This window comes from Monodelphis domestica, chromosome 7 (assembly GCF_027887165.1).
Source record: "Monodelphis domestica isolate mMonDom1 chromosome 7, mMonDom1.pri, whole genome shotgun sequence".
NCBI lineage: Eukaryota > Metazoa > Chordata > Mammalia > Didelphimorphia > Didelphidae > Monodelphis > Monodelphis domestica.
This window is the reverse complement of record NC_077233.1, coordinates 86,265,209-86,283,855: the sequence shown is the minus strand read 5'-3', so window position 1 is coordinate 86,283,855 and position 18,647 is coordinate 86,265,209. Positions and strand designations below refer to the sequence as shown.

General features: G+C 36.8%; 2 protein-coding genes across 13 annotated transcripts in view; one reads left to right on the top strand and one right to left on the bottom strand.

Moving 5' to 3' along the window:
* The first annotated feature begins 11 nt into the window (after positions 1-11).
* SPCS1 (signal peptidase complex subunit 1) lies at positions 12-3,803 on the top strand. 2 transcript variants are annotated; one of them, XM_007500483.3, is made up of 4 exons: positions 12-511; positions 1,127-1,186; positions 1,257-1,343; positions 3,573-3,803. In XM_007500483.3, exons 1-4 carry the CDS (start codon positions 245-247, stop codon positions 3,696-3,698), a joined length of 540 nt encoding a protein of 179 aa, XP_007500545.1. In that variant the 5' UTR covers positions 12-244; the 3' UTR covers positions 3,699-3,803. The 2 variants fall into 2 exon arrangements, with proteins under 2 accessions (XP_007500545.1, XP_056660932.1); XM_056804954.1 differs by having other exon boundaries at positions 51-511; positions 1,257-3,803.
* A 4,664-nt stretch (positions 3,804-8,467) lies between these two features.
* NEK4 (NIMA related kinase 4) overlaps positions 8,468-18,647 on the bottom strand; it is a 39,139-nt gene continuing 28,959 nt past the window's right edge. For 7 of the 11 annotated variants that reach the window (XM_007500476.3, XM_007500478.3, XM_007500479.3 and 4 more), the window contains 4 exons: positions 18,217-18,305; positions 11,798-12,003; positions 10,119-10,252; positions 8,468-9,517 (listed from right to left, as the gene is read on the bottom strand). In XM_007500476.3, the coding sequence (XP_007500538.1) occupies positions 9,425-9,517; positions 10,119-10,252; positions 11,798-12,003; positions 18,217-18,305 (522 nt within the window). In that variant the 3' untranslated portion in view covers positions 8,468-9,424. The remainder of the gene's footprint in view (positions 9,518-10,118; positions 10,253-11,797; positions 12,004-18,216; positions 18,306-18,647) is intronic. The other 4 variants (XM_007500477.3, XM_056804937.1, XM_056804940.1 and 1 more) reach the window with 1 other exon arrangement.

Sequence of the window (18,647 nt, the reverse complement as noted above, 5' to 3'; positions counted from 1 at the left end):
GTCCTCGTAACAGCGATGAGCTGGTTGCTATGGGAATGCGACGCGAACTTGTGGCCGTTGGGCCGCCAAGTAGTTTTCGGGATCAAGTCCGGTAGCCGGGGCCGCAGCACCCCGCTTAGAGTCAGCACTGACGGCAACTCCTTCCCGAGGACGAAATGCCTCTCGCCGGCAGCCCCAACAGCAGCCGCCCGCGCAGCAGTCGCGCCTGGTCCAAGTCAGCCCCGAAGTCACACGTGGCTTAACGATGGGGCGGGGCGGGCCGAGCGGGTCCTCGGTTTGCATTGCCCGGACATCCGCTTCCGGGATTCGGCTCGCTGTGCACCAGGGCCGCGCCACTGGGTCCCAACCCCAGGACCTCCTGCTGTCTTCTCCGCCTGGCCCTTCTTCCTTGGTCAGCTCCAGCCGCGACCCGTCAGGGTCCCCGAAGCGCAGCACCTCAGTGTCCCTGCAGCGCCGCGGGCCCCCAAAGGCAATCATATTGGACGGACTGAGTTCCCTGCCCACGCAGATGGTGAGTGCGCCCACCCACTGTGGGGTGTACTATGGCGACAGCCCCTAGGGGTTGAGCGAGAGCCAGCTTTTGTGAAGCGCCCCCACTGTGCCCAGCGCTGGCCTTGCCCTGTAGGAGCTTACATTCTCCTGGGCACTGAAACTCGCAGGGGTCCCTCTGAGGCCCCGGATTCTTTGTGGGAGGGATGATCTCTTCGAAGACCAGGCTGTCACTGTTGGGATCCTTTTCTTCCTGTGGTAGTCCTAGCCCCATCACTTGGCCCCGCCCCTACCGTCAGCTGGGTCTCTGGGTTTTTCCCTCCTTTTATGCTTTCTCAGTTGTGAATTTCTCTAAACCGAGTAGACTTTTTTAGTGTGCAGTTTTCCTTTCCTAGCAACCCCTCTCAACATTTTAATCTCTTGGCATTGGTTACCCTGGACATCCTCTGTTTTAGGCTTTTGTTCAAGCTCCCAGTTCCTCTGCCGATCCCCCACCCTATTTCCAATGGTTCCTTGATGGAATGCCATTTAGCAATAAGGCTGATCTGGGGCAAGATCCAAAATGAAAATGTCGTGTAGAAATGAAGGGTTGTTGAAAAACTGGTTGATTTTGCTTTTTTTTTTTTTATGCCTCTAGGATTATAAGGGTCAGAAGTTAGCTGAACAGATGTTTCAGGGAATAATTCTTTTTTCTGCAGTAAGTATCTGTCATTTAATTTGTTTTTTTTCATCATAGCTTTTCCTAATGAGACCTGTCTCTCTCCTAGGTAATTGGCTTTATCTATGGATATGTGGCTGAACAGTTTGGTTGGACAGTCTATATTGTTATGGCCGGATTTGCTTTTTCATGCTTGGTAAGAAACACCTCCTTGGATCCCAAGCATCTTATACCAGTTGTTAATTTACTTTTTTTGAATTTTGTAGCACTGATGGAAGAGTGTGAGATGAAATTTGGTATTATTGGTCACCTTCAGTCAAGTATCTCCATTTATTGTCATATGTTTTAATTCCCACTTGTTACATAAATACTGTGCTGTGCTTCAGAATAAGTGGCAAAGCAGACTTGGCTCCATCCTAGATAAGGGTCTTTAAATTATGGGCTGGAAAAGATTTCTTGTGCTCTCCCTACTTCTTTTTCCATTCCATCCCTAGCCTTGCACAGGCTGTCCCTTATAACTAGAATTTACTCCTGCCTCACCTAGTTTCCTTTAATGCCATCTTTTACATGAGGCCTTTGCAGATGTTTGTTTCTCCCCCACAGAATTACCTTGCTTATCTATGTACATGTTTCCTCTGGACAGATTCTGTACTCCTTGAAGGCAGTGGCTATTTTTGCCTTTGTACCCTAATGCTCAGCCTGGTGCCTGGGATGTAATAGGTTCACAAAATGCTCATCAATTGATCCAGTATTTATGTACTTTTTTTTTTTGGTGAAAGGATAGCAGTTGTAAACTTTACATAGAAAAAAGACTAATAAGAAGGCTGATTGGTTATGCTGATGTGTACAGTAAGGAAGGTGAAATGATGTATAAGAATTAAAAAGGTAGGTTAGAACCAGGTGGTTAAAGCAGAAAGTTAGATTCTAGAGGGCATAGGGAACCACCAAGTTCTTAAGTAAGGCAATAGTGATTTCATGTTTTAGGAATATTGTTTTGCCATTTGTTTGGAGGCTGAATTAGAATAGGGGAGATGAGGTGAGGAGATCAATTAAATAGCTATTGCAAAAGGCCAACAGTTATGAGGACCTTAACTAGGATGGAAGCTCTGTGAAAAGAAAGAATAGGAGAGATGTGAATTATTATGAAGGCAGAAATGACAAGGTTTGATAACTGATAGATTTTTGAGGAGTGTGAGAGGAGTTAAGGATGTCATCAAGGTTGCAAACCTATATTATGAGCATATTGGTGTCTTCAACAGAGGCAGGGAAGTTGAGAAAAAGGAGTTAGTTTTGGGAGAAAGAGTAATGGGTTTTACTTTGGACATCCTAACTTTAGGATATTCACAGGCCATTGTTTAGTCCAGTAAGCAGTTGGTGGTATAAAGATGTAGACTAAGATTGAAGCTATGGTTTATAGCTACATACAGATCTGGGAGTCATCTGCATAGAGATAATATTTAAAATTTGGGAAGAAGTCAGTGAGAGAATAGAGATTCAAGAAGGCCTTGTATATAGCCATGAGATTTTCCCACAGTTAGGGTTAGGATAAGAATGATAAGGTAAAGAAGACTGAGGAATGGTTAGATAGGAGAACCAAGAGAAAACAGTGCCTTGAAAGCTCAGAGAAGAAGTATCCAAGATGATAAAGTGGTCACCAGTGTCAATTAGTCCAGAGACCTTAAAAGTAATGAGGATTAGAAGCAGCTATCATATTTGGCAATTAAGAGATCATTGGCAACCTGGGGAAGAGTACTTTTAGTTGTGATGAAATTAGAAGCCATATTGCAAGTTGTTGGAAGAAAGTATGGAGGATATGGGTATAAACAGCTTTTTCTAGGAATTTATGAAAGGAAGGAAAAATATTTAGGACAATAGCTTTGAGGGTATGATGTGGTTTAATGAGATTTGTTTTTTAAGCACAGAGAAACCTGGTTTGGAGGCATCAGGGAAGGTACCAGTAGAGAAGAGATTAAAAATTTGTGAAGATAGTGACTGTGTAGGGGCAATCAAAAAAGACAGGAGGGAATAGAATCAAACATATAAGTTAAAGAAAATGGAAGCTATATGGGGGAGAAAGAACTCATAGTAAGTGCCTTCTATTTTCTCTTAAAAAAATATAAGGCAATGTTCTGCTAAGAAGCTGGGGATAGGAAGTGGTATAGGAGGTTCAGGAGAGAAGAATTTGGAACAGCCCCTGGTGACAAAGAATAATAATGGAGAATCATTTACTTTGATCATGGCCAAGAAAGGCATTAAAGCAACTTTCTTCTTATACTTTATTTAATGAGATCTATATTGCTATGTCTAATACAGAAACTTGAAACCAGTAATAAGTTAGTAAAACAATTCTGTAGACCAGTAATTCATGTTGTTTGGACATATGACTATTATATATGGAATAAATTTTCTCCCTCCCTTCATCAAGCTGACACTTCCTCCGTGGCCCATATATCGCCGGCACCCCCTCAAATGGCTCCCTGTTCAAGACTCAGGATCAGAAGACAAGAAACCAGGAGAGAAAAAGATAAAAAGGCATTCTAAAAATAATTGAAATATGCCATATGGTCAACCTTATAACAGCCATTCAGTTTTGTGAACTATCTCTTGATTTGTCATATCCACAAAAAAATAAAACTACCTACATTATTGTTGCTGAGCTGTGTTAGAATTTGCTTGTTATCTGTTGTTTATGAAAAGCAACTGGGTTTTTGTTCATAAACATTTTTGGTTATTGGCTTCATAAATTTTCTGTGAAATGGAGGAAACACATTCTTGTCACATGGAATGTGCCTCCAAATATGCAAATTCTTTAAAGCCAACTAGTATTTCATAAGATGAATATTGTAATTCTTGCAGTATTTTATACATTCCATTTTGATTAATTAAAACAATTCTACACGTTTTTCAGTTAAAGAAAGCTTTATTAAAGCTTTACATTATTAAAAGGCCTTTTTTGGAATAAGCAATAATTAGCAGTTTTTATTAAGTGCTACTGCTTTTGTGAATGAAAGTAGACTTGTATTTTATTCTGTAGTTGACAGTTCAAAGATGAAGTTTTTAAAAATCCTTAACATATAGCTCCCCTTCCCCTAAAAGGTGGTGAGTGGTAGTAACTTTAAATGATCAGCAATCATTTTCTTAGTAACATACTAATTACTCTGAGCATTAAGAAAAAGTGGCATTCTTATGCCACTTAATAAACTTAATATGACTTAATAAAATTGTACTTCTTTTCAAATGAATTTCCAACTAGTAATTAACTAGAGAAATTAGCTTATTCAGGAACTAGATGGATGGCGTGGGGTCCACATTTGTAACAAAGAATGGACATTTCAACAAAACTGATAGTATTTAAACCTCAGCAATACAGTAGTACCTTGACACACAAGTTTAATTTGTTCCATTGCCAAACGTAATTCACTTTGCTCCTGTGTAAAATCCTCAACATTTCCTCAATCTCACTTGTACTATTGCCTCATCCACCTTGGGCTCCTCTGTAAGAAAATACTCCTCTTACAGATATTGCAGATATCCTTTCCACACCTCCTGGGGGTGGAAGCTCAAGATTCAAATAGCCACTTGTGATGTAAAGCAAAAAATCCTGATGGTGACTGTATCTCAAATTGCTCCTGTGTCAAGGCACCTGATTCTTAAATAATAAGCTAAGAACAAGAGTGTTTAAAAATCTTTGAAACAATTCAGGCGATCAAGTTTCCCTTAATAGCATACAAAAAGGATAATGGTAAAATAGAGTCTGCTGGAGGGTAATCACAATGCTGCGGTATCAAAACAATCAAAATCACAATGCTGAGGTATCAAAACAATCAAAATTTTTTTTTCAACAGCTTTTCATTAAGTACTTATTTGCAAAATAATACATTAGATGCTGGGGAAGAAATGCAGTCTCTGCCAGAATTAAGGATGTTTACTCTGAAGACCAGATGGAGATAGCATAGTTGTCTTGTATCTGAAGGAGCAGGGAAGAAAGAAGAGTAATAATCTATATAGTTGCTAGAGACAGACTGAAACTCAATGAGTAGATGTTATAGGGAAGTAAATTTCATTTCAGTATTAGAAAACTACAGCTGTCTTGAAAGAGAACAACAGGCCTCATAGGGAAGGAAGCTCTCCATCCGTGTTGGTATTAAAGGAGAAATTAAGTGACTGCCTCTCAATATGTAGAGAAAAATAAAACCAACACAACCAAGATCAGAAGAGAAACAACAAATTAAAAAAAAAATTGAGCCAAGTGTTGCCATAAAGCCCCATTCTCAAAAAAAGAACAGTCAAATTTATAAGACTACAAAGTATTCCCCAGATGAAAACTGGTTAAAGGATATGAACAGGCAGTTTTCAGAGGGAAAAAACCCCAACTATCCAGGCATAGGAAAAATGTTTCAAATCATTATTAGAGAAATACAAATTAAACAACTGACATACCACCTCATACCTATTAGATTGGTTAACATGACCAAAAGGAAAATAATAAATGTTAGAGGGGACATGGGAGAAATGGGACACTAATACACTGTTGGTGGAACTGTAATGGATATAACTTCTGGAGAGCAACATGGAACCAAAGCCCAAGGGCCATACGACTACTTTGATCCAGCAATACCACTACTGAGTCTATCTTCCAAAGAGCTCAAAGATAAGGAGAAAGAACTGAGCTGTACCAAAATATTTTTAGCAGCTCTTTTTGTAGTGGCAAAGAACTGGAAACTGATGGGGTGTCCATTACTTGAGGGGAACTGCTGAATAAGTTGTGGTGTATTGTGATGGAATACTATTGTGCCATAAGGAACAATGAATAGGATGAGTTCAGAAAAACTAAAGACTTAAACTGATGCAAAGTGAAGTGAGCAGAACCAGGATAACATTGGGTAGAGTAACAGAAATATTGTACAATGATTTAACTGTGAAGACCTAAAATCATTATTAGGAAAACAACTTTCCAAGATAACCACAAGGGACTCATAATGAAACTGCTATCCACAGCCAAAGAAGGAATTGTTGGGAGTTCAAGTGCAGATCAAAGCACAAAGATCCACTGTATTTCCTTCATGACTTATTGTATGTGTGATATGTCCTCTATCATGACATGAGCAATATGGAAATATATATTGCATGAAAGTACTGGTATAATCTATCAATCTGGGAAGGGAGAAAATATGAATCATAATGTCAGAAAACAATTGTCAAATGTTCTACATGTCAGAAAAAATAAATTTAAAAATGTTTTTAAAAAGTATGTAGAAAAGATTATCATGGAAGGAAAACTGAACTAGATGACACAATGCTGGAGCTGGGATGGACCTTGGAGAAGACCTCAAAAATAAGATGGGATTCCAGCTCTAAATCCAGGATACTAGGAATTAGTAATCTTACTCTCCCACATAAATATTAATAATGACATTGTTACAATGAATGAATCAAAAGGCAAAAGTTCTAGGAGCTAGGTATTTGGAGCTGGAAAGCATCTATAAGAACATCTATTTCAATTTAATTTTTAAAACATGGTAAGGAAGATATCACGAAGATGTGACAAACTTCCTAAGGAGGTTTCATTATAGTAATAGGTAAACAGAAAAACAATATAGTATGCTAATTGGTGGATGCAGCAATCCCTGGTTCTCTGTTTCCTTCCATCACACAATAATGCTTCCTCCATAATTTCAATAGGACTAGTACTATTAGTAAAATTTGGGTCACATGTCAGGGAACTATGATTTATAAAGTGTAGAAGAATTAAAAGAACACCACCGTCTTGGCAATCTGCCTCTGGGATTCCCACTATGTATGTTATGACATGAATATCCAGCATAATCTAATACCACTTGACTTAAAGTTCCTAAAAAGAGCAGAGTTGTCTATGAAACACAAAGACCTAAGTCTTAATATGGCAGACTCTCCAAGGACCTAGTTAAGAAAAAAGTAGACCTAGAAAGCAAAGCTATATTTCAGTAATGTCTTTTATAGCATTCATAGTGGTAAATAGTCTTAAGAACCTACAAAAAAGGAAAACACCTCTAGGTTAATATTAAAATGTTAGCACTTCCCTAATGTAGCCCCCATTTCCACAGATAATATTTTAAGACTTATAAAGACCTTTTCTCTTATCTTTCCTCAAGTCTTCAAGCTAAGTAGTGGAGATATTATCATCCCTGTTTTACAAAAGATGAGGAAACTGATAGGAGTAATGGCTGCCTGACAGTAACCTCATCTGACTCAAGCCAAGTCTTCAGATTGTAAACCTCAAAATTTCTCAGACTTATGAATGTTAGGGGTTTCCCCCATTAGGGAATCTTCTACTTAAAAAATTCCCTAGCAGATAGTGAGAATTCTACTTGAATGTGAGGGCTCCTTGCCTTGGGAATATCCCTACTCCACCCTACTTAGGACTGTTTTAGGACAGAGCTCCTTGAGAATAATGAAAAGTACTTTGATCCATGCTTATGGAAGGGACAGGAAGTTCTTTGAGTCATGGCTGTTTTAGAATTGATACAATGGGATACTAAGTACCTATAAAGGTGGGGCAACTTGTAAACTACTTAAACCTAAAAGGGTGATAACTTATTCAGAGGTTTTTTCTAATGAAATTTGTCGACACAGCAGCATTTTTTTTCCCTGACTTACTAAAGAGATTAAAACTACTCAGCTGTGAATTCAAAATGGGCGGTCCTTTAGAAACATCTACAGTGATTGGTAGATGTAAGGACTTAGGGGAGGTGACAGAGATTTTGCCCTTAAAAATAAGAGCTCAGGGAAGAGCTGAAAAGTCATTCTGAAACATTCAGATTGGAGAGACTCATTCTGAGGAGACTGATTCTGAAACATTCTGATGGAGGAGGGAGCTGGTGAAAGCAGCTGAGATGCTGCTGGCCTGATGTCATTAGAAATCCTTACTTAGACAGATCTTATGGTGAGTTATAAAAAACTGACTGATTTCTCTTTTAAGACTCAGGTCTAGGCCATATTGGTTTTGAGGCCCTTCATACTTATTCCTTTCTTACTCTCTCTCTCTTTCTTTGATTACTCATTGTATTGTTAATTAAAATCTCTATAAAACCCAATTGACTTGGGTATTTGAATAATTGGGAATATTTCCCTGGCGACCACCTTATATTTGATTTTAAACCCAAGACACTGTAGTGAAACATATTTCTGCGGTCAAACTTACTCACCCTCTCTTATAACTATCACAATTTATATCTTCCACTATTTTAACCACTACAGTTTAAGACCTCAACCATTTTAAATCTCACAAGATCCAAGTTCTGGATATTTTCCATTACATCAAAATTTACTTAACAACATTCATTTAACAAAATGCTATTTATTTGATAGTAATTTTCTTATAAAAAACAATTACTAAAATATACACATTAGACCTTCAAAACATGGACAGACAGTAAGTGTCACGATAAAAAGGCAAACAAAAAAAGGGAGACTATGCAAGGAAGCTGAATTCTCTATTTCAAGAGACATAAAAGACCTCGAATTCAGCTCAAAAGCACCTGTATTTTACTTAAAAATTGTTTCATTCCAAAAGGAATTAATATTCAGGTATGTCTTGGCTGATGAAAAAACTGAATTTTAACAAAGCCAGTATATATTATATATATATATATATATATATTCAGTATATATTTATATACTGAATAAGCCAAAAGCACAATATTCCGTTCTGCAAGTATCTTGCTCAAACTAAAAGCAGTTAATTTTTAAACTTTCAGAAATGTATAAAAACTATATACAGGCCCATTCTTCAAATCCATAAAGATCATGCACCAACTTAAATTTAACCAACTACCATCACAGCATTTACTAATAATACCAGCCTATGCTCATCACCACGCATATAATAAAATTTAAAGCCATTTGTTTTTGGTAGTTTATTACATTGCTATGGTCAACCTAGAAAACCCCTGCTTTGATACTGTTATAGCCATGTATTGGTACACTTTGACTATTTTAGAAGAAATCCTGGATACATAATAGTTTCAGACTACTTAACTATATAGGTTTCATGTAAAACATGAAACACTTTTACCACTATATGGTAACCATTAAATCATTTTTTAAAAAGGCCTCTTCTAAAACAGCATTCAGTAATGTCCATTTTTATACTCCTACAAAACAAAAATGCCAGAAAGGCAAGGATGACCAAATTCATTGGCCTCTGATCTGGATATATCTGGTTGAGGTAATCTCTTCAGGAGAAAAACAATCCTTTAAAAATAGGTCTTCAGTTCTGATGATATATAGGACAGATGCTCAGAAATTCACATTTTCTTCAAAAAATTTCAGGAGTCTTGCTTTCGTGCTATAATTTACATATTTTTCACCCAAATGCTCCTGTAAATGCACCTATTTAGAACAGAAAAATCAGTGTGAAAAATATGCATACCAGATAGTTATTGCAATATAACTCAAAAGTACTAACAATTTTGGCTGCCATAGTTGGGGATAGATAAAAGCTAATGTCATAGCTTTACTTAAAGACATATAATGAAGTAGTGTAGCACAGTAGATAGTAAGTTGACCTCAAAGAAGACCTATGTTCAAGTCTTGCTTTGGACATATATTGGCACTGTCATTTTCACCTCAGTGCTCTAGGCCATCTTCTAATATAAATTGCAAATAAGATGTCAACATGCATTGAACGAGGGAGTTTCTAACCTAAGGGTTCCCTATACTAATGAAATCACAGGTATAGCTCCTGGTCCCTAGTTCCTAATATGTGCATGCATGAACTGAAAAACAGTATACATTAAGTTTTCTACAAACCGTATTTGGGAAGAGAGGAAGCATAAATCTATATTTGGACCAATTCTGTCTTGAGTACCCACTGTATGCAAAGTGCTATGCTGGGCAGGGGAAATAAAAATTAATTCACAGAAAAATTATACTAAAAGTTTATGTAATCTCATCTTAAAGATAAGCAGATCATCCAGGGCTATATACTTACCTCTCTCTTCAATTCATCATCTTCTTCCATGAGATCATACACCTTCTCTAAAAGCTTCACTCCCAACTCCTGAATTACATCAGCTCTCAAGACTTCAACCATTCTTCTGATCTTTTCAGAACCTGAAACAACAGCTAAAAAATGATGACAATAATCATCTTATTACACAGACATAACAAGAAGAATGGCATACAGTTATTTATCTTAAGTTGTCCATAAAAACATTTTCACCTTAAATGAATTATAACATTCTATTTATTGAGTACCATTTATAGAAATATATACTTCAATTCTGTACACACTGGAAATCTGTACAAAACTGGTTCCAAGCCTTATTGAATGACTGGAAATGTGTACAAAACTGGTTGAATAAATGAAAAAAGAATATTAAGAGCTTACACTGTGCTGAGCACTGGGGAGACAAAGTGCCTGCTTGTAAGGGCCTTGCCTACTAATCAATGAGACAACATACATAAGCTTCATCTGTGAGTCAGTTGGGTATGACAATGAGGACACAGTTCACGTTAGAATGCTGCCAGTCACCCAACCCCATGGAGATAAGCCTCACTTTGGGAAAACTAGACATGCTCAATTAAAATCCCAGTAAATCAGGAGGTGAGCTTATATGACAGAGAAGCCCCTATCAACAAAGGGCTAATTTTGGTTTGGGCACTGTGTGAAGTTAAAAAAAACAAAGGCAAAAACATGGTCCCCACTGTCAAGGAGCTAATGCAAACAGCTACATACATATCTACAAGATGCATATAGTGTAAATGTAATGTAAGCCAAGAGGGGAAAGTCACCAGCCATAGGCATAAAGACAAATGGGGCCAGGAAAGGTTTCTAGATGGAGGTAAGGAAAAACATTCCAAGCACAGGTGGACAGCCAATGAAAAGGAGTAGAGTTGGGAAATGGAGTACTGTGAGCAAGACAACATAGTAAGGAGACCAGTGTTGCTAGATAATAAGTTATGATGTGGTATAAATGGATTTGAAAATCAGAGACAGGTGGTGAAAGCTCTAAAGGAGGGGAGGGGGAAAGGAGAGGAAGGATAAGAGGGGAGAAGGGACAGGAAGAGAGACAGACAGACAGACAGACAGACAGACACACACACACACACACACACACACACACACACTGAATGAGTAGATGAGTAGATGGACTAAAGTAAGGGGAAACTTAAGGCAAGATTAATCCACAAGCTATTGCAATAGTCCAGGTATAAAGTAATGAGATCCTTTGCCAGGAGGTTGCTGTTTGAGTGGAGAGAAGGGGAGGTATATGAGATATGTTCATAGATTTTTACGTGAAATAAATATGAGAGGTACTCAAAGATAGCATCTAGGTTGTGAACTCAGTAAACTGGGAGGATAGTGGTGCCCTTAACAGTAAAAAGGAAGTTAGGAAGAGGGGAGGATTTGGGAAGAAAGGTAAGTTCTGATGGGTTCACCACAGATTTCTTTAAACCTCAAGCTTTCCTAATATATCTAAAATAAAGTATTTACAAAAGTGTAACTTTTCAAGAAAACACCTCCCACATAAGGCATGGTATCAATGGTAGCCCTTCATAGTAATAGTAACATCAAATGTGCAAACTACTATTCATTTGAGTTTTAAGTGTCCTACTTTCAGTAAAGAGTGACTTTCCAGTTTGCTTCAAAAGTAACAAGTAACAGACCTGGAGAAAGTTCTTGAAACCTAAGTTCCTCTGAATCCTCTTCAACTTTCCCATGCAGCATTAGTGTGTCTCTGTATTTTCGATGCAGTCTAAACTCTGACACAGGAAGAAGTACTGGAAGATTCTCACAATTCTCTTTAGAGTCCATTTTTAGTGTTCGAGTCATTAGTTGTACCAAATCATTCATTTCATTTGTATGGCCTTTCCTGAGAAAGAGTGCATTTATAACTAGTTTCATTTTAGGAATTTTCATCTAAAAATTAATGTAGTATACTCAGGTTCACTTCTTAAAAATTTTAATGAGATTTTTAATGATTTTTTAATGTCACCATATTTTCCACCCACACCCCCGAGTTATCTCATATAACAAGTAGTATTTTATAAGACAAAAAAAAGGGAAGGGATCAGAATAAATGATCTATAAAGTCTGAAAATATGTATAGTTGTACAGTACTTGTGGACCTCCTATTTCTGTAAAAGAGGAATGTCTTATCATTTCTCTTCTTTTGAACCATACTAGTTATTTATAATCATGCAACATTTATTTTTTATTTTGTTTTGGTTCTTTCCATTTACATTATTGTTGTAATTTTGTACATTGCTTTCTTGGCTTTGCTAAATTTCACTGTGCATTAGTTTATATAGATCTTTCCAAGCTTCTATTTATTTATCACATACATAATTTTATACAGACCAGTAATATTCCATTAATGTAACACATTTTGTTAGGCTATTCGCCTAATATATCCTCCCTCCCAATTATTTCCTATCATAAAAAGTGCTGTTATTAATATTTTGGCATATAGATGAACTTTCATCTTATCAATGCTTTCCTTAGGGTATAAGCCTAGTAATGAAATCTCTGGATCAAAGCAAATGGACATTTTATCTACTTTATTTGCATAATTACAAATTGCTTTTCAAAATAGTTGTACTAATAGCTCCACCAGCAATGCAGTGTGTCTATCTTCCCTCATCTCCAACATTGACTCTTCTCAATTTTTGTCATCTCTGACAATTTCCAGAGTGTGAAGTAAAAACTCAGGATTGTTTTCATTTACATTTCTCTTATTGTGAGTTATTTGGAGCATTTTTTTCATACTGCTAATAGTTTATAATTTTTTTTTAGGACTGTTTGTTCATATCCTTTGCCTACTTGTCTATTAGAGAATTCCACAGGTATTATATATGTGTGTATATGTTTGTGTTTATTCACAAATATGCACCTATATGTTAACTGTTTATATATCTCGGATATAGGGAATTCTTTCCTAAATAATCTATGTTTTCTACTTTATCAAACATTGGGTTATTGAGTTCCACTGTGTCTTGATTATCCTTTGCTTACTCTGTCCCGTTGATTTATCTATTTTTTAACCCAGAGGTGTCAAAAATGCAGTCCCAGAACTCCTCCAGTTTAGGCTGAACCAAAGTATCTTTTGATAGTTTGATTGGCATAACATCAAAACTGTCAGGTAATTTTGGTGTTATCCTTTTTATTATATTGGCACAGCTTGGCAATGGACACTGAGTATTCATTCAGCTATTTCTTTAAGAAGCATTCTGTAACTGAACCTATTAAAAAATCAGTTGATCCCCAGATATTTTAAGCATTTTGTAGTTATTTAGGACTTCTCTTGGATTATGGCATTACATATAGAAATACTGCTGATATTTGAAGGCTTATTTTGTAGCATACACGTTTTTTGTTGTCTCAATTAGAATTTTTGCCAATTCCCCCAAATTTTCTAACTAGTCTTTCATGTTGTTAGCAAATAGGGATATTTAAAATTCTTCTTTACCTAATATAATGTCTTTAATTTCTTTCTCTTGTATTATTATTATTTTTTCTAGAACAATATCCAATAATCATAGGGAGAACAGGCATCCTTGTTTTACTCTCACAATTCTTGGGAAAGCTCTCAGATACTGTACAATCATTATGGTTTTATGTACTTTTAATAATATTTAATTAAAAAAAACCCATACTGGGGGCAGCTGGGTAGCTCAGTGGATTGAGAACCAGGCCTAGAGACAGAGGGTCCTAGGTTCAAACCTGGCCTCAGACACTTCCTAGCTGTGTGACCCTGGACAAGTCATTTAACCCCCATTGCCTAATCCTTACACTCTTCTGCCTTGGAACCAATACTCGTAATTCTAAGGTGGAAGGTAAGAGTTTAAAAAAAAAGACAAAAAATACTACTTACCTTCCATCTTAAAATGAATATTAAATATTGGTTTTAAGACAAAAGAGCAGTAAAGGCTATGCAATGAGGATTAAGTAACTTGACCAGGGTCACACAGCTAGGAAGTGTCTGAGGCCACATTTGAACTCAGAACTTAATGATATTTTAAAATGGTTCTTTTCTGCCTAGGTTTTATAGGGTTTTTAGCACAAATGGGGGTTGCATTTTGACAAAGGCGCTTTCCAAATTTATTACAATAATCATGTGGGTTGGATACTTTTGTTTTCAAAAGAATTATGTTAATTGTTTTCCTAATGCTGAACCATCCTTGCATTCCTGTTATAAATCCAACCTGGCAATGACAAATTATTTCTTGAATGAATTGCTGTAATCTATTTTTATTTAAAAATTTGGAATTAATATCCATTAATGATACTGTTTTATGTAGTTCTTTTATGTTTTATACTTCCCTGGTTTAGGTTTTAAGATATTTGCCTCATAAAAAGAATCTGATTTTCTTTCTAGAAATGCTTTTGAATGCCTTTTTTTTTAAAACCCTTACCTTCCATCTTGGAATCAATACTGTGTATTGGTTCCAAGGCAGAAGAGTGGTAAGGACTAGGCAATGGGGGTTAAGGGACTTGCCCAGGGTCACCCAGCTGGGAAGTGTCTGAGGCCATATTTGAACCTAGGACCTCCCACCTCTAGGCCTGGCTCTCAATCTGCTGAGCTACCCAGCTGCCCAGCTGCCCCCTCCTCCTTCAAGCTTGGTGCTCTCTCTACTCTACCACCTAGCTGTCCCAGAAGTAACTTTTTAAGGATAGAGTAGCAATGAGATAACAAGATAAGCAGTTCTATGTGCCAGAGTAAATGTTATAGTTCCAAAAATATAGGAAATTATACTATTTGCATCTTTCAGAAGATTGTTATCAATTTAGTAGTAAGTACCTACCACATGTAAGATCTTGTACTAGTTGCTGGGGATTTGAAGATAATTTTTTTGAGAGAATCTACACGAATAAGTAAATATAAGATAATCTGAATAGAGAATATGAATAACTAAGGGGATTTGCAGTGGTATATTGGAGAAATTGTCTTTTTATTTTCAAATGTCTTTTATGTTTTAGCTACCCAGCTTAACCCCCCCCCCCCCATTTTTTGAATGCCTCTTTTTTGAGAGTCCCTCTTTTTTCATTAATGGCTTGGCTCAGGTTTGAAGGGTATATTCACTTGAGTTGTAACTTGAGTTCCTTTGCTCTTCTGAATAATTCCATTCCATTTTTTAAAAAACCCTTACCTTCTTAGTAACAACTCTAAAACAGAAGGGGAAGGGCTAGGCAAAGAAGGTTAAATGATTTGCCTGGGATCACATAGCTAGGAAGTATCTGAGGTCAAATTTGAATCTAGGTTCTCCTGATTCTAAGCCTGGCACAATCCACTGAACCACCTAACTGCCCCTATTCCATTCCTCCTTGCCATTTCTTGTGAGTATAGAATAGTGTGTCATTTGAATCTTTTCCTTTATAGTTGGAGGTCTTTCTCCTAGTTTCTCACAGAATTTGTTGTTTGTCATTGGAATCATTAAATTTAATCACTATGTATCCTGGATGCACAGTGCAGCACAGGGCAATCTCTGGATTCTTCTGATTGGTACTTTGTTCTTTTTCTATATTTAGAAGTTCTAGACAGCTTTTCTGAATTATTTGAGACATGATAGTATTCAGGTTTTTGACTTGTCATATTCTCCTGGGGGAACTTATAATCCTCAAGTTTTTTCTGTATATCCTGAGTCAGAAATAAATATTTTGCTTGCATGGGCATGTTCTCTTTTTAATGCTATTGCTTTTTGCTTCTCTTCTTTGAGATTTGCTCAGTTCTGTATATATGCATTCCTAATCAATGATTATCCCCTTTTGTTTCATTGATAAGACATCACCATGAATCCAAATTTTAGAATTCTGCCAATTATTTCTGCTATGCTTTCACAATTTTTATTTCTCTTTGAACCTACTCAGAAACATTCTGTTGTGGTTCCATACTCTCTTAGGAATCCACAGGGTCCTCTTTCTCTTTGGATGTTGATTCCTTTTCCTTTATGTTGCAATATTCATTCACAGATATCTGGACTCTCAGTTGATCCTGAAGCTACATTCCCTTCTGTTAATATTTTCACTGCTGGTTTATCTGCTTTTGTTCAAAGTTTTTAAGTATTCTTCATCCTGAGGTCTTTAGTAATTTTGATCTCTTTTCCCTTATATTCCTCTAGGGTTCATTTTCTGACTTCTTCCCCATTGGTGGTGGTTCCTCTATGGGCTGGACCCTGCTGCTATCTCAGACTCTTTCCATGCTGGGCAATTTAGCCCTTAGGTAGATGTGAGGCAGCTCTTTCCCCTCAGGTGTTGTTGAGTGCCTCAGAGCTATAATCCTGTCTTGCCCCAGTTCCCTCAGTTCTCTGGCTGAGCATTTTGCAATACAGAGTGGGTGAGTTACTTTCCCAGCTTAAGTAAACTTCAGTCTTTTGATTCTCTGCTACTAGAAAGAAGCAGAGTAGAGTTTCACTGCAAGCCCATAGCTGATTCATGCAGCCCTATATAGAGTATGAATGATGACTGAGCATGTTAGAGGTCACAGATTACTCTTTCAGGTTCACTGAATTGTTCACTATATAGAATGCATGGTTTCCCAGACTAGGAAGGCAGTTAAGTTGGTTCTATCTCTTATACAGAAATTCTATATTGGAGAGTTTTGAGAGGACATTAGGATAAAAAGAAATATTTAGTCCTCTACCTTGTTGGTTATGATACCCAGAACACCCATGTTTTATTTTCAAATCAGAATTCATTTGAGGCTAGGATGACTAGTTTTTCAAGAATTTTAAAACTCTGTGAACTTGCAATGATCTTACCAATCCACAAAACTTCCCACTGTCAACATATCTTAGAGTCACAGATTTAGAGCAACAAATGATTTTTTAAAATTATCTAATCCAAACTTCCTCATTTTGGTGCAGTGGATACGAGGTCTTGGGAGTTAGAAGACCCAAGTTTAAATCACGCTTCAAATGCTTTCTGTGTGACCCTTGGCAAGTCACTTAGCCACAGTGTTGGTGTGTTTTAAGCACTACAGGGAAACATACAAAGGAGTAAAGGAAACCTTACAGAGCTCTGTCTTGTCAGTTAACATGACCCTCCATGCATTCACAGCAACATTTCTTGTTCTTACATAATGTATGCTAATCCCTTCACTTCATATTGCCAACTCTTTTCCCCTCAAAATTTTTTTTCTGGGGTCATCTTACTGGGCTAAATATTAGGTCAGTTTTGATCTTTTATCCAATGGATTAATGTTTGGCAAACTCCTTGTGTTTCAGTTCCTTTAAAAATCTGCTTCTTTAACTGTAGGTCCAGATATGGGGCCTCTATCCCTTTTACATATACTTCATTCCCACTGGACCTCTTCTGGGATGTCCAACCTGTAAAGAACATGCCATTGCTTCCTTCATCCAAGTCTCTTTGGATTATGAAATTGAAACATTAGGCTAAAGGTAGATGGTGGAGACAGGGTTATATGAGAAGGATAATTTAGGTGCAATTATTTGAAGGCAGGAAATTAATCAATGATATTTCACAGTCCTATGACTACCACTTCCAATTTAATACCTACTTTTAATTTGATATTTATCATAGTCATAGGTTTCTTCCCATCAATAATCAAGTAAAAAAGCCTAGCAACTTGAAAGTTACATAATCAAAATGACCAACTTTGATTCTAGAGAAGAAATATGAAAATGCGGCTTTCTCTTTTTATGAAAGAAGTGGATGGCTGAAGAAGTGGATGGCTGGGATGAGGATTATGGATGTAGAATGTTGTATAAGCTATAACACAGTTTATATACTGACTGTTTTTGCAGAATTGTTTGGATAAAAATCTTTATTACAAAGGAAAGCTCCCTGATGAGGGAGTGTGAGGGGGCATATTTATGAATGAATATGATATTAAAACAAAAAGTATTCTTAAAATTTTTTAAGTCATCTAATAAGCTAGTATAAAATTGAACTAAATTTGCTTCTGTAGAACTATAGAAGAGTTAACAGAGATCTTCTATGTGAATAAAAGTACATGAAAATCATGTACATTCATTAACATACATAATTAAGATAGATTACAGTTAAAAAAAACTTGCACTGGCATATTTGGACTAACCTATGAAGGAAGGTTAAAAAATATACCTACCCTTCTTTGGAATCTCCATCTGACTTATCAGTAGAACTTGCAGAAGAACTTAACTCATCCTCAGATAGACAACAAACTAATTTCTTTTCCTATGGGCAAAACAAAATTTTTAGTAATTACATACCTAAAATGCAATTATATGAAAGTCTTAGGAATTAAAGTAACAGATATCTATCTAGCTACATTTTAACTACTCTGACCTAATTCATTATTTCTATTAGTAATATTGTTCAGATTGACACGTATGAAACCTTAGTTCTGTCTTTGACTTTTCCCTCCCTCACCCTAACACATCCAATTAGTTATGAGGCCCAGTCAATTTTGCCTCTGAAATCTCTCACACCTATCTCTCCCTCTATTTCCATTGCCATCATCAAGGCACAGACCTTTAGCAGGAACACTTACTTGGACAATGACAATTGCTTCCTTTT

What these genes read in the sequence shown, in the direction of transcription:
- SPCS1 (XM_056804954.1), top strand. Translation starts at nt 245, where the DNA reads ATGGGGCGGGGCGGGCCGAGCGGGTCCTCGGTTTGCATTGCCCGGACA. An exon ending in GTTCCCTGCCCACGCAGATG is followed by an intron (nt 512 to 1,126) that starts GTGAGTGCGCCC and finishes TTATGCCTCTAG; the next exon opens with GATTATAAGGGTCAGAAGTT. An exon ending in GAATAATTCTTTTTTCTGCA is followed by an intron (nt 1,187 to 1,256) that starts GTAAGTATCTGT and finishes TCTCTCTCCTAG; the next exon opens with GTAATTGGCTTTATCTATGG.